The sequence below is a fragment of the Sitodiplosis mosellana genome, unplaced genomic scaffold, assembly GCF_009176505.1.
Source record: "Sitodiplosis mosellana isolate CC-2019 unplaced genomic scaffold, AAFC_SMos_1.0 Smas_scaffold_6226, whole genome shotgun sequence".
Classification (NCBI taxonomy): domain Eukaryota; kingdom Metazoa; phylum Arthropoda; class Insecta; order Diptera; family Cecidomyiidae; genus Sitodiplosis; species Sitodiplosis mosellana.
Genome location: NW_022601467.1, coordinates 3,237,012 through 3,252,678, shown reverse-complemented (window position 1 = coordinate 3,252,678; position 15,667 = coordinate 3,237,012). Strand labels below are relative to the sequence as shown.

Genomic DNA, 15,667 nt, shown 5'->3' with positions numbered 1-15,667 from the left:
GACAAGCACCACCAATTTCGGTGAGACACTCGTTGTATCATATTCTATTGTTTAATTTTAAAAAAAATGCAAATTTAACAAAAACAAACAACAACAAAAAAAAAAAATTTTAACCGCTAAACTAAGGAATAAACACACACACAAAACATTATTATTCTACTACATCTAAATGTATATGAAACAAATTAATTATCTACTATGGGCTGTTGAATTAATTATGAAGAATATATTTGATTTCAATGCAAAAAAATAAATCAATTGTTATAAAAAAAATTTAACACGAACCCTTGTTTTTATTCACACTTTTTCAATGAAGAAATTCAAATGAAATCCTGGTTTCGTTTGGTTCTCGGGATAGGGGCTCTTTTTATTCAATTAATTTTGCCGACGCAATATGAATGCGTTCCATCATCAGCGACTGTAGAACAATGGGAAAATTGACCTCATATTTTTCATTTTGCACATGTTTCACAGTTGACAGGGGAAAAACGCTGAATCAATTCGATTTTTTTTTTTTTTGAAAGATAAGCAACTCAAATAGGTAAATTAATTTCATTTCCAAATAAAACTCAATCCGATTATTTTCTTAAATTAAATCTCCAATTTATTTTGTTTTGTTTCAGTACACTTCAAAACTAAAGTTAAAATTAGAAAAAAATGGTTTTGTTCGGTTCAAATCCCGAATTCGAATATATATTAAATAGTTTCGAAATTGTTATAAAATTTAAATTATTATCAATTTTTTCTAAAAAAAAAATCATTTAAAAAAGAATTCTTTGGCGTTTGATAAAAAATTATTTCATTCATTCATTCATTTTTTTTTTCATCAGAAACTAAAATAGCCAAAGTCAATTTCAGTGGTTTCTTATTACAAACAATTTTTTCTTTTTTTTTCATTTTTTTTTCAATTTTTGTTCAAAATATTCCATTTCAGTGTTTTTGTGAAATATTCGATTCGTTTTTTCAACTGCAGAAAATGTGCAGTGCAAATACTACATTTTGAATGTAGTATTTTGTATTCTTGGTAGCAAATTAAATTCGTGTGTCATTACAATTCAATTCTAAATTATCCCAGCAGATTCTCCGCAAATGCTTATAGTGTGTGTCTTAAATAATCTACAAAAAAGGGGGGGGGAGTTGTTTTGTTTGTGTGTTGTTTTAAAGAGACTTGTCTTTTTTTCCTTTTTCAATAGGTAACTATCGACTCGATTCCTTGTGTGATTTCCTGCACACCGTCGATTGTGTCGTATTTTTTGTTCAGGGTAACGATACGAGCACCGCCAGCGATTGAAACTTTGATGTAATGCGATTTTTCCAACATCTTCATACAATTTCGCATTGTATCAGTCGAGATACTTTCGCCTGTTTGGATCGAGAGAAAAATTGTCAAATTAGTTCATGAGAAAGACAAAGATTTGAATATATCTTAAAATTTACAAATTATTTCTCTCATTAATTGATTAAAAGTATACGTACCGTATTTACAATTGCCACTTTCAACTTGGTTTGTAATCTGTTTAACGCAAACTTTGATGAAATCGTTTTCCATCAATCCATAATCTCGGAGACTTTCCAGTGATCGAATAACGGCCATGTAGGTGTGTGAGTATGGGGCGAGCACCGATGATAAAACCTCACGTTTTCCCTTGCTTTCCGGTGGTAATGCTACTGTGATTTTGTCAAATGAACGGGCATCGTAGCCATCTTCACTACTGTCATCGGTGAGATGTGCATAGAATCGTCGAGCTCTTTGTTCGTCAGCGCTTACAATTTCCTGGAAAAATCATTGATCACAATTGAATTTAGTCGAGCTTTTATTTCAGATTATTTTTATGAGCTGAATATTGTCTTTGGCCGAAATCAGTATTCAAGTCTACAATTTTAGATTCGATCCAATGATTCAAATTATAATTTGATTTCGACAATTATCGAATTAACTCCACAAACTTGAATGTATACAAAAAGAAACGATGTAAAAAAAACTACCGATGGAATTGAAATGAGTCCTTGTTCCTTAAGACGTTCATACGAATCCTGAAGTAAATTGTCGAGCTTTTGGCAAGGTTTGTTAAATATGAACTCATATCGAAGTATATCACAGTATTTTCTGCATAGTTGCATCAGCTCACTCTTTTCAATGTGGAATTCCTGTTTAAATAGGTCGAGACGTTGAAATTTCCCATAATTGTGTTCGCTCAAAAGAATTCTAATCAATGAAATGCTACATACCGATGAATCTGATTCTTTCTTCAGTTTAAGTAGTGTGCACATGACAACGGCATCGAGTGCGAAATGTGCTGCCAAACTGTTTGAATAGTACGATAGTTCGATGAAACTACGGATATGTGCCACTGGTTTAACGAATTTCTTTCCATCATTTTGTTGTTCGATTGAAATCAAAGCTAATGAAAAAAGACACAATTTATTGCATTTGTTCATGTTAAAATGCAGTTTATAAACCAAATGATAGTCCAGATAACTTACTTGAACCCAATAAATTGGCCGCATATTCGATAACATCGCGTGAGTCACCGGTAAAACTGATTGCTCTAACACCTTGCAATGTTTTTCTAAGGTCATCAAGTGCATCAGCCAAAACATCGATCGTGTCACCATCACGAAATCTAATGCAAAAGTGTAGCAAAAAAGAGAACCACATCGATAAGTGTGTTATAATAAAAATAATCAGAATGAAAAAGAAATAAATAGTCACACCAGTGCTATCGTCAGTTCACGTCAATAGCAAGTGAAATAAATATAATCAAAGGGCCTTGACTTTAAACTAACCTGGTTAATAATAAAAATGCAACGGCGTTCGTTGTCATGCATGCCGTTGCAGTGGCACAATCGTAAACCACATGACGTGCAATGCTATCGACTAAAGTGCGATGCTCTTCGTCCACGACATCAGTGCCATAGAGTGACGATGTTGATGGTTGATGCTTTAACCGTCTCGCACTGTTTGAATGCTTCAACATCTTTGGTGGACCGGTCGTTTCGGGACTAGCGTCGGAGCATTTTTCGAATACTGTCATCAATTCGCGCAATGAAAATGGTTCGTTGAAATCGATTCGCATTTGACCGTATTTTGAATTTAAAATGTCCCAAATTGCCTTAACAGCCGATGTAAACTTTTCCGGTTTCTTCTTCTCGCCCAATTGCTCGTACACAAAGTTACCATCGCAAAGACGTTCATAGTTCACCGAGACCGGAACCAGCAGAGCGTCATTTATTGTTCCACCATTCAATGCATCGATGATTACTAATCAAGACCATGGAAAATGAAAAGAAGGATATTTGGATAAAATCACTTTTGATTACTTGGAAATGGTTTTGTACGTCATTGGGCATTTCGACGCAATTGATTTCGTTATGCGTAGTTATCGACTGTATTGGTTGTTGAGGTGTGAAATAGACTCTTCGCTTTTGCAGCGGAATTTAAAGGAGGGTTTACCTTGCTCGAACAAATAAGGAAGGAAACAGTCGTATGAACTCGATTTGATTAACCAAATTCAAATCAAATCGAATATGTGCAAAAAACTAGACATAGAAATCATTTCTACTTCAACCATTTCAATCAACATTTTGAATACATTCTACGTTATAACCTTCATTCACCAGGAATTTAAATTCAAAGATTTATAGCGTCAATTTTATGGTTTTAATTGTTTCTAAATCAAAGAACATACCTGATAAGACGCCACTCTTTGGCATGCACGGTTTGCCGGTACGTGTTCGGCCACCTTCGATAAAGAATTCGACATTGTGATTAGCAGCCAGCGCATGTTGCATGTATGTGTGCAAAACGGCACGATAAACAATGTCCTTTTTGCCAGCGACCGGGTCGATTTTGCGTTTGATGAAGAAAGCACCAAGCCCTCGCAATAAAGCACTAAAAATGTGGAAAAAAACAATTCACAGAAGCAACTGATGAGTAAATTGAAATTCAAAAGAGACTACTTGGTAGATTAGCGCTGAACGCGTGATAACAAAGAATGTGTGTTATCATCACATGAGCGCGGTGCGGTCAACATGCACTGAGTGATCAGCTGCTGGGCAGTTGTAAAGATTGATATTGGCCGCACGACTAACGAAAGTTCATTCAATTTTTCCTTACATAAACAGTAAACAAACAAGTTTTTTTCCCCTTCATTCTTTCACGTGAACAGAAAATTACTGCGAACTATATATCACTCAATGAGTCTATATATGCATTCTTTTGTACACTCTTTTGTGTACTGTGTGTAATAACAATGTTTGACAGAAAAAATGTAAATAAACTTTCATTTGTTAGCTAACAATGGGCGATGCTGTTGATATTTGGTCATTTAATGCAATCCAATCTTCAGCCCCAAAAATACAGCATACGTCAGGAAATTGGGTAATTTGTGTTTATCAATTCGTTTTGGTTGTTGATAGCACGTAATTAAATACGTAATAAGAACTTACCCAAAGAATGGTATCCGCAAATTGTCACCGGCAGCAACGATGGGTGCGCGAATTTCATTGTTGAGCAAAATGAAACTGACCAAAATATAGTCCAAGTGGCTACGATGCAATGGTAAAAAGATAAGCGGAACATCTGGTTTGGCAGCAGCTGTTTTCTTTAGCATGTCAATGTGTGCGGGATGTGCAACGACGCCTGACATAAACGATGGCAGTAATTTGAATAGGACTAACGATGCAAAACGCAATAAACGATCCGAGATTTTCGAGCGCATATCGAGCAAAAGACTTTGGGCACGTTTCGTATTTTCTTTTAATGTCTGTTCGTACAGTTCATCTTCATCGATTTCATCACTGGCAGTTGCTTTCAATTCCTCCACCGTCTTTTCTACGGAGATTTTGATGGCATTTTTTAAGCGTTCATCTTTCATCACTGAATCGGCCACTTGTGGCAGCGGAAAACGACGGGTGTTCAAACAATGCGACAAAAACGGGAACCATGTGATCCAATTGAAAATGGAGTTTGATTCGATTTCCTTCGGTTGATTGTATGTACCCACACGCAAAATATCAATAACATCCTGTTTGACCAATTCCGGATCCAATTGTCGTTCCTAATAAACGGGAAGAAAGGGAATTCCATCAATATTATTCATGACTTGTCACCAAGCACTTAATCATTTTCATTCACTTTATCGCGAGTATAAGTATATTTGGTTTGCCTTCGTTTTAAGTTATTAAAATCGTTGACACTTCACGTGAACAATTTTGAACATCATCTGTTTGAATCGTGCTTTAAAGTTTCCTATCGATAACCATCGGAATTTCGTTTTTCGCGAGCGATAATATATTTCGTTGTGTGCAACTTACATTGTTTGATGGTGCACAAAATTGGCACGAAAGTCCAGTGAGCGGTTTCGATGGTATGGTCACCGGTTGCAGTGGTGTTTCTTTGATTTGGTACAGTGAACGATCGTAGGATTGCTTCTCCTGCTCTTTCATTTGGTGTCGGAAACGTTGGCGTTCGGTGGCACGTCGTCGAGCACCATAGTCGGTGGTTCCATGTTCATCATGATTATCGGCATCAGTTCGATGCAAACGCACCAAACTCATGGCATCTTGCACATAATTTTGCAGCACGTCAACCATGTCTTTAGCTCTGAAAATGAAAGAAAAAAAGTAGAATTATTAACTCAATTTTTTTTGGAAAATTTCTCTTTTGATTAAAAAATTTCAATAGAAAAAGTGGTCCCAAAAGTTTGTTTCGATAAGACTTTTAAATGCGTTTTTCTTCGGTATTTCGACAATATTTTTATTCACTTCGAAGCGAAGCATTTCAAAATGAAATTCAATTGTTGCTTCATTTTTTTCACATTGTATTTCCAACGCCATTCCAATGCGTATTCAATAGCGAAAAAGTAATGTGTTGTTTTTTTTTTTGGTTTGCCTTCGTTTTAGTTGATTTGATTGTTTTTTTATTCAAATATTCTTCTAATCGATTTCGATATTCTTTGAAATTACAAAATAAAGAGAAGCAACGGAAAAAAATCAAAACGTTAATGTACGAACAAACGACAGTGGAATACACACAAAAAGTGGGCAAACCACTGAACAAACTCATATTCGGATAGTATTTTCAACGGAATCATATGTAAAAAGACTGAATACGTATTTGCATACAAAGTAGTTCTGGGTGTCGTTTTTTTGCATCGATTTTCAAAGTGAATGTACATACAACCTGGCTGTAATGGAGGAAATAACACGATCAAGAAAGGCACAGGCCAACAACAAATCAATTTGACGATTCTGAAATAAGTGGCACTCAGTTGTTTAAATGCATTTAAAATAACCTTCGCTGATGATAATGAAATGAATAACGAAAAAAAAGAACGTAAACGAAGGAAACAAAAGTTCACCCATTAAAAATGTGGTGCATGTTGATTTCGTGATTTAGCCTGCTCCGGATTCATTATATTATTTGTTGATGTGAAAGCATGTGTGGCGGTGCCGTGTGCAAGACATGTTTGCATGCCGTTTCGCTTTTTCCACTCATTTTCATTTTTCGACCGTTCTGGCCAACGACCGTGAGAACAAACGACAATTCACAGTGCGTACAAAAATACGCGCGCGCTGCACATACACACAGAATGAACGCTAATTTTGATGGTTTTGTTATCGCTGTGTTAGAAATCAAATAAAGTGAGTCAATCACCGAAGAAGTTCTTATTTTCATTCTGTGCGCTGCGTAATAATCAGATGACGAAGGAGGTTAGCGCAAAGCCTTTTGACGAGCATAGTAGTATCGAATAAAGAAAAAAAATCACTGTTGCAAAAAAAAAACATGGCACGTTGTTTTCGGTGGCATGAAAACAGCTGATAATCGAAATATTGTTGTGTGCTGTCACTCTCTTTCTTGCTTTCATCCCGGTTGATATGCTCTTTTTGCTGGATGCTAATTCTTTGCGAGCGCGCACATTTGCTTGATCATCCAATGGGAGTAGGCACAAATGATTGGAACTGAAACATCGTATGATTTGCATTCGCAATCGGACGATTGATAATCCCAATTATCAAAAGCACGCAGTAATTTACATCAATTAATATTGTGCACAAGTGGCAACATTCGCAGCGTTCGGTGCGGTTCGTTCGATTCAACATAGAATCAATCGGTGATTGGCTTTGCTTAGTCATCATGCAATAATTCCATAAAATGTTGCCAAATAAGTGCAGCGGCAGCTCATTGGCTGATTATATAGGCAGAGAGAATGGGGCAGATGATATTAGAATAAATCGCTTGATCGCAAATACATGTCTGATCACAAGTGTGGCAATGATGTAGCAGAAATAAAGTACACACACTCAACGATGCACTTTTCAACTCATCACTTCGCTATTCGATCAGGCAACCGTATTTGATTGTTTGACTTAAAATTCTGCGAAATTGAGCCTTTACTTATTGTTTTCTTCCTCTTTGAGTTTAATAATTGATTTTTGTTCCACTTATTTTTTACCTTTACGACGTAGATGTTTCTATTTTAGCGCACACGTAGGCGAAAATCAACAAAACCATCGATTGATATAAATATTGTTTATTCAAATTGAGCAAAAAATGCAATATTAATAAAAAAAAAATCATCGAAATTAAATATAGATTTCGGTGAAATCGGAGAACACAACAAAGGATTGTGTGTGCTTCCGTAAACGATTTATATTACACAGTAGTTGATGTGATTGTGGGAATTTTCCAGGCCCAACTGATTGCCGTTGTCAAATGATATGTTACGGCCTTCTACATGACCAGTAGTAGTAATCTCATCAAAATTGTGTGGAAAATCACTTTGAAATACTGAACATGCGTCGGTATTCAACGCGTAAAGTGAACACGGTCCGAGACAATACTTTAATACTGCCTGTATCGAACGCGTATGCCGGGCAGTTATTGGTATCGAACATTGATCTTTCTCTCCATTTTTAAAATCCAACTATGGAATAACCATTTCCACCCGCTTGTACCGTAAAATCGGCATTGTAAAAGGGGTGACATCGTGCAGACAGCATTTGATTGGATTCAAATCACCTAAAACATTATGTGTCTGCGATTTGTCGTCGTAGTTCAACAATTTCCGTTCTTATTGCCCATTCATTCGACACATGTTTTGTATTCGCCTTCGAAACCGTTTCGGCATTAATCGATTGTTGTTTAATAAGAAAAAAAAATTCTGCGTAATTCTGTTCAGTCACAGAAAAGAGTGCCGAAGAGACGATCAAGTGTTACATTTTTTGTGGTTGTGCACGCGCCATTCACGGTTCAATCTAATGCTAAACGCGCAGAATGCTCATCGTTTGATTTGTGAGGACGTCTTTATCACTTAATATGTGTCATGTTTGCGTATGTACAACGATTGGATTGCGCTTTTTTTTTCTTTTGTCATGACCCCCTACATTTGTCATTAAAATCTCGTTCATTTCCCATGACTGAATTCGAATGAACATCATCAAACAATGTTCACATTTAAACTATGAGCTGAGCATCTACCACACCTCGTTTTCAATATCGCTTCAAATTCACAACTTTGTTTGTTGAGTTGAGTTTTTATAGGTGTATTTCATCCTATATGTCCAACTCAAATATTTTATTAATTTCAAATGCTGCCAAATAGAGTGAAAACAAAAAGCGACGTTATTGATTTATTGGGCCCGTTAATTATGATACGCTACGATAGTTTGAAAGCATGCGTAGCACACACACACAACAACAAACCAACAAGGAAAAAACTCACCAAAAGATACAGTGAAAAAAAATTTCACGAATTCATTCTAGTATTGCTTATCGATGACCATTTCGTTATTGTGCAATTAATAAATGTGACGCTTCTCTGATAACTGCTTTAATTCCGCATATCAGCTACCGTTTGCACGAGCATTGCACTATTTCTTGTTTTTGTTGTTGTTGCTGTGAGAGAGATCGGTGATCGGAAAAGTGCACAAAATGCAGATGAACTGATTGATATGAAATTCGTATGGAAATCAAAGTCATGGCCATTCGAGGCGGCTTTATTGGCCTCGTTCGACTCTTCGTCCTCTATCCGAAAGCCTATGTGTATGGTTCATACGTAATAATATGTTCACTCTCACATTCTGGACACATACACAATTCCGGCGTAGTTTCTGAGAATATTCAAATTAAAAACAAAACTTTCAAAGTCTTTTGTCGGATAGTAACTTGTTCGAGAGACTAAATCACGTTCAACAGATTGCCTTATCATTGAAATTTACAAAAACGACCTCCGTACTTTAACTACTAGTGAATCATGCACTTAAGCGTGTGAGCATAGCTTTTTTTTCAACAAGCCACATGATAAACCGTGTAATTCACAAGCGAGCTATGATTTTTTTTCCCACTAAACAGTAAATATTGAACTTTCTACCAGAGCTTTGAACTGCCTGTGTTTTGCTTTCATTGATTGCCCGCATGTGTGATACACATACACGATACGATAAAACAAATCGTACATAAGCTACTCAGGGAACAAAGAACAAAGGAACTGAGTGAGCAACAAGCACGAAGAAAGCCTGAATAAGTAAACAAATGACTGATGAAAAAAGCCGTCAATTACAGGCTTCAAAAAGCAAAACAAAATTGACACTTTATCGTTTGTAATGTTGATCGGAGCAACAATGAATTTTTAGAAAAAGGACTGCAAATTTTTATGCTCATAATACTATTATTGTCATCAACACACTTTGTTTTGAAAAGTTGGTTGTAATTCATTCAAATTGGCGTGTGGCACCCGGCTTTTCATTTCCTAAGGCAAAACGATACGGCCACAATTGAACACACACAATTCCCAAAGAACTTGCGTACAAAGTTCAATTTGAAATGAAAAAAACTCCGATGGATGATAATAAACTTCAAATGAATTGAGCGTGATTATGTGTACAATTGATAAAGTTAACTAGGAGGTTCCTTTGTTATGTGCCACATTCGATGACAGAGTGATTGAATTGAGTGTACATTAATACAATCTGATCTGGAATATGCCAAAAAATGCATGTGATGGCCCTTGAGCTTCAATAAATATGTTGAATCAATCCAACACACATTAACAATCGGCCAGCAAAACAAAGTTCCAAAAACAATAATAAACTTTCAATCATTCTCGTCGATCAATGACTTTGACGATTGAATACTTCGCTCGATTTTGTTCGATTCAAGCACACACACAAAATCCTTCTAATTAAGAATTCGAAACATGAATGAAGTTCATGCTAGTTTCGATTTGTTGAAACGACACATAAAAAATATACATATAGAAACACAAAATTATACCGACAAATCTATTCTCGTTGTCAGACGATTTTTTTTATGTAATCGAATGTATTCAAATGCGATTTTCGGTCGATGCGGCCGATACGAATTGCAAGGAATGCACTAAAGGTTGCCAAGTGATTCAAATGCGATACCACATTATACTTTCAATTGAGAACATCGAATTTTAGACTTGTTCGTTGTTGTTGTTGTTGCTGCTGCTGTTTTTTTTCTATGTGTGTATAATCTCAAGTGTTTTTCTTTCGTTCATTCTCGCATCTTTCTGGGTGTAATCAACTTGACAAAAATGGAATAAGAAGCAAAAGCTGTTGCTTACCGCGCTTTGTTGAGCAAGTAGCCAAAGACACAGAGAAAAATGAATAACTCGAAAATCCCAAGCATTTTTGCTATCTCTCTCTCTCTCGTCGCTGCAAAGGGTTGAGGGTTGTTTCTTTTTTAGTTCGGAAAAAAATCAAACACCAAATTGTACTTTGTTGAATTCGTTGTTGGTTGATTCAATGCCGGTGCTTGCGTTCAACTACAAGCTCTGCACATTGAAATCCACGTTTCAGCTGACTGTCCACTTGACGCCGCCGTCGCCGTCAATTGCTTTCCTCTTAGTTTTTCCCTCTTTCTTTCTTTGTTTTTTATATTTCCATCGAGTTAGAAATTTATTGATTCGTTATTTTATTAAACGCACGATAAGCAATTCATCAACAATAACATGAAAAAGTTGTTTACAACTTGCATTGAATTTGTACTAGTTTAGATGCCCTCTTTCCCACTCTCAGTCTTCTCTCACTTCGATTTGTTTTTCACGCAGTTTTTCTAGTCCATATTCTAGATTGAGTGTTTGAGTCACCGAGAAAATTATTGCCGAGAATGTCTTCGAAAATATTTAGTATGACTTTGATTTGTACAATTGAATTCGGGCTTCTTGTCAATGGTTCATCTCTGGAATGAAATGTATGCGGTTGAATTTATTGTAATGGCCGCTTTTTCGTTGCACTTAAATAAATCGACAAATGAATTTCGTATAAAGTTTAGCGTAGTTTCCGTCGGTCCTATTCTGCTCTCGCTCTCTTCAATCACTCGGAATTGAATTGATTCCAATGCGTAGTCAGCGATGTAATTACGGATTGTAACCACTAAATTATAACTTCAGTTGTAATTATGAAATCGGAGACATTCACATATAACGGTGACTGCTATGTAACATGAGTGTCTTTTTATTCTAGTTTTGTTTTTTGTTGAGGATCAAAAGGTTGGAGAATGTGACACACTGGACAACAAGCACGATGTCTGAATTTTTGGTTTATTCCGTCAAAAAACCGTTTTTCAATCAAACGACTAATATTCATATGAAATAGAGTCAATTTGCATTTGATTCAATGATCTGTCTAAAAAAAAATTTAAATTTATTCGCAGACACAGTTTACAAGGGCAAGAGAAAATTGCTCAATGTAAAATTGATGTTTCAATTTCGGGCGAAAGCACATGAGAAATTATTACTCGCGGCTATTATTCAACTGTAGCTTTTGGTCCGGGCAAACTGTAAAAATGAACTGTCACAATCGCGGTCGTTATGCACAAACTGTTAAACGTTCAACGTTCAACTGATGGCTTTTAATTACTGCGACAAATGTCATGAAGCTTCTTTTTAAATTGAAAAAGAAAAACACTAAAAAAAAGCGTCTACGTGTGTTGTTTCGATCGCCTTGCTCGCTCTTTGGCTCAGTATTTGTACGTTTGTCGCTTTGTTTGTAGTGCGATTGAAACAGCGGCCGCATGTATTAGTATTTGCATTTGAGTTGATTAAAAGCGTAATTAAGTTTCAAATCGTGTTCATTACGTGCTCGTACTCGTACTTGCACACACTCACCTTTATAATGATATCAAACAAATCGACAGATCGAACGCAGAACGAAGGAGAAAAAAAACACACAACAAAGCTATAGCAACAAACGACTTTTTGACGATACTAAATCGCACTTTTTATCAGCAGCTTTAACTGTCACGCTCGTGTTCACACACTCTGCTACTCGCACCATGAGTTGTCTTTCGTATGGCCATTCAATTCATTCACATCTACGTCTTTAATCTACATATGATTTTAATTTCTTTTTATTACGTATGTTCGCGGGTTTTTCTCTCTCTCTCTCTCTCTCTCCTTCTATTTGACCGGCTGCTATCGTTCAAGCACACGCATGTGGATTTTAGCGTACGATTTCGTAGTGATTGTCAACTGTTAGCAACGAGTGGCGCTACGAATATGATTTTGACTATTGTGTGTTAGTATGGCATTTAAGCGTAGTGATTTGAATTTTGGGAAATATTTGCATACTAATTCGTCGAACATTCGACACATTATGCAATGGGCCTTGTGGTAAAAGTGCAATAATTGTCTTATTTGGTGGAAAATTCGCGTAGGTATGAACATGCGATGAAAATCGGTTTTGGCCGGTCAAGGTATTTTTCAACGGTGCCATCGTTGCCGATCCCCGTTGATTTATCTGTACATGTCATCGTGTATTTGCGCTGATAAATGATGAATGCAACCGTTAAATACATACAAATAAATCATCAAACCTATCTATACCGATCGATGTGGCTCACATTCAAAAATGAACCGCTAACACATTAAAACCGGGAAAATTAGATGAAAGACGAATTATCATTTTACGACGGTGAATCAATACTATTTCATATTCATTACATTTAAATAATGCAATTTATTTACCCAAGTGACAAATGTGTCTGTTTTTGCTCACTTTTTTTCATCTATTTGATTTACAATTTTGAAATGGAGCTTAGCATATTTGTTGGCTAGTAAAAAGTTTGAAGAATTTCCATATACAGCGAAATAACGACAAAAACAACAATAATAATGATGAAACCGAAGTGATATTTTCAAAGCGAACATTTGATATGGAAGAACTGCGGTTTTTTTGTTGTTTGAAAATTCGCTATTTTGCTTTAGAATGAATTGAACGCAAAATCTTTAACTCCATTGAAACCAATAGAAGAAAAGTTACCGAGAAATTTAAGTACAAAGCCGAATGAGTTAAACATTCAAATAAAACTAGATTTTGGCGGGATACTGAAAGGAAAACCATGATAACAGTTAGCATTAGCCGTTAATTTGACTAAAAGTGATTCGATGCGCTTATCAGCGAATTCGTCACGGCTGGATGCATGTATATCAAGCTAATTTTCGCGTTTGAACTGTATCGATCCAACTATGGCTTATCTTCGTTTATAGGATTTTAATTGCTTTATCGTGATAATTTGTGAATCAGTGTGAATGGTTGATTTTGCGTCATAATCAGTAAGCAAATGATAAAACATTCATCATCGATTTGAATCGGTATCAAGTACTTTCAAATAAATGATTTCGTGCTGTTGTATGATGAACGTGTCAATATCGCATTTTTTTGCATGTGTAAAATCGTTTTTGTTTAAGGTTGTTGAACGATGTCTTCGGCTTGTACATACACATAATTCATATGCTCGTCAATTGAACGAAAACGACTGCAGCAATAGCAACAACAACAACAACAACGACAAGAAGAAGAATGACAGCAACAGCTAAACCAACAACAACAGCCACACACGAAAAAAAGGAACACAGTGTCGCCACGAAACAACGAGCCACGGAAAAAATTCATTAAAAATTGCAGCGTTTGCAATCAACCGAAGTAATGAATGGCATATTTTCAACATTGTAACTGTCTTTTAATCCAAACCACTACCGGAGATCTCGAATTGAATGCAATTCAATGTGAACAAACCGATCGTACGATTACTCACACAAGCGTGAACAAAATTACAACTTAAATCAAACCGAATAGAAACGAGCGAGAAAAAGAAGAAACAGAAAAAGAGAGTCAAGCATGCGCTTGCAGTTTGCCGAGGCCCGAGCGTGTAGCGCGGTAAATCAATGAATCGAGAACAAAAACAAGAAAAGAAGAGAAATATAGAGGAGTTAAATTGCAACAACAACAACGAAATGTGCACACACCGCCCGATCGAATGTCTATTCACACGCACCCAATCAAGACATACCTCTCAATTTTGTGAAAATGAAATAAAATTGGCAAATTTGCCGGACTGTGTGTCTTTTGCATTTCAGCACATTTTTTTGGTTTCATGTAGTTGCCTATTCATTTGATATCGTCATAATTGGTTTTTTTTTTTTCATTCTTTCATCGGAAACTTGTTTTTTCTTCTTCCTTCATTCGTATTCAGAATTTCCATCGAATTATCAAAATCAAGTCACTCGTTTTTGTACATCGAGCGGCATATAATCAATGATTGAACTGCAAACACACAGTGTATTGTGCACGGGAAAACAACCATGCCGTGTGACGAACGAAACTTTCGCACAAGTTAATATAAACATCGGGTTTTGTGTGAGCTACCGTGGTACCGTGTTGGCTGGAAACTTGGTTAGCGGTACAATTTTCGGATGTTTTTGATCGAAAAGATAAAGTCGTTCGGTTCGATGCATGTCTCTTTCCCAAAATACAACTGATTGTTTGAGATACATTTGATTGTTTCTGCTCACACAGTGATTGAATGCATGATGGATAAGATGCGGGATGTGAACGATTAGCTTAAACGAACATTCCTAACACCAATCATAATTAATGGGTTCTTGACATTCCACAAATTCTTGCATACACTATCGAAAATTGGTTTGTATGTCATGATATATTTATTCTTTAATTTGTTGAACAATAGAATGGAGGTTGATGTAACTCACAAAGTAAACTGAGATATTATTTACTACTTTTTCTTTGATAAACAAACAAATTTCAGGCGATTTGACACAAAATAAACAATTAGTATTTATTAACTTACCTCTTTGGATTGGAAATGGATTTCAATGTGGAAAACAATCAGAATCCAATATCCATGTGATTCCTCTGTGTCAAATATACACAAATTATAAGATGCTCCGATTTTGTCGAACACAATAAACACAAAATTCTAAAAATTGATCTCAATTTCGCTCGCACCAGCGAATAAAAATGTCAACGCCAATGGGCAACAACTATGCATCTGTAATGTTATTCTTTTTTCTCTCACTAATTTCTTTTTTTCTCTGATTCAACCAAAATAAATATTTATGGTTGTTTTTATGTGTTTATAGTGTTTTACACCGTTCTAGTGGTATGACGGTTTCGTCAAGAAGCCGCGCTCACGTTTGAATATAAATACACACGTCTGGTTTGGGAGTGTAAAAGATAAGATGTGCATTTTACTCGAAATGCTGACGCTAGGTGAATGGCACTCACACACCGTTCGAATATACATGTAAACAAGAAAAGTCGGTTAACAGCTTCGCTATTTGAAGTGAGGTTATGTTGAGTTTCTTTTTTTGGCATTTTGACATGTGGTGAATAGCGT

At 36.0% G+C, this 15,667-nt stretch overlaps 1 protein-coding gene across 4 annotated transcripts; it reads right to left on the bottom strand.

Annotated features, from left to right (window-relative positions):
* Positions 1-581: 581 nt before the first annotated feature.
* Positions 582-15,627, bottom strand: LOC129578582 (glycerol-3-phosphate acyltransferase 1, mitochondrial). 4 transcript variants are annotated; one of them, XM_055467350.1, is made up of 11 exons: positions 15,119-15,627; positions 10,593-11,209; positions 5,317-5,605; positions 4,450-5,060; positions 3,690-3,892; positions 2,788-3,262; positions 2,485-2,624; positions 2,230-2,402; positions 1,987-2,148; positions 1,477-1,774; positions 582-1,362 (listed from the first exon to the last, which is right to left on the bottom strand). In XM_055467350.1, exons 2-11 carry the CDS (start codon positions 10,655-10,657, stop codon positions 1,187-1,189), a joined length of 2,592 nt encoding a protein of 863 aa, XP_055323325.1. In that variant the 5' UTR covers positions 10,658-11,209; positions 15,119-15,627; the 3' UTR covers positions 582-1,186. The 4 variants fall into 4 exon arrangements, with proteins under 4 accessions (XP_055323325.1, XP_055323328.1, XP_055323326.1 ...); XM_055467353.1 differs by lacking the exon at positions 15,119-15,627 and adding an exon at positions 12,138-12,294; XM_055467351.1 differs by lacking the exon at positions 15,119-15,627 and adding an exon at positions 11,768-11,887.
* Between the last annotated feature and the right edge of the window lie 40 nt (positions 15,628-15,667).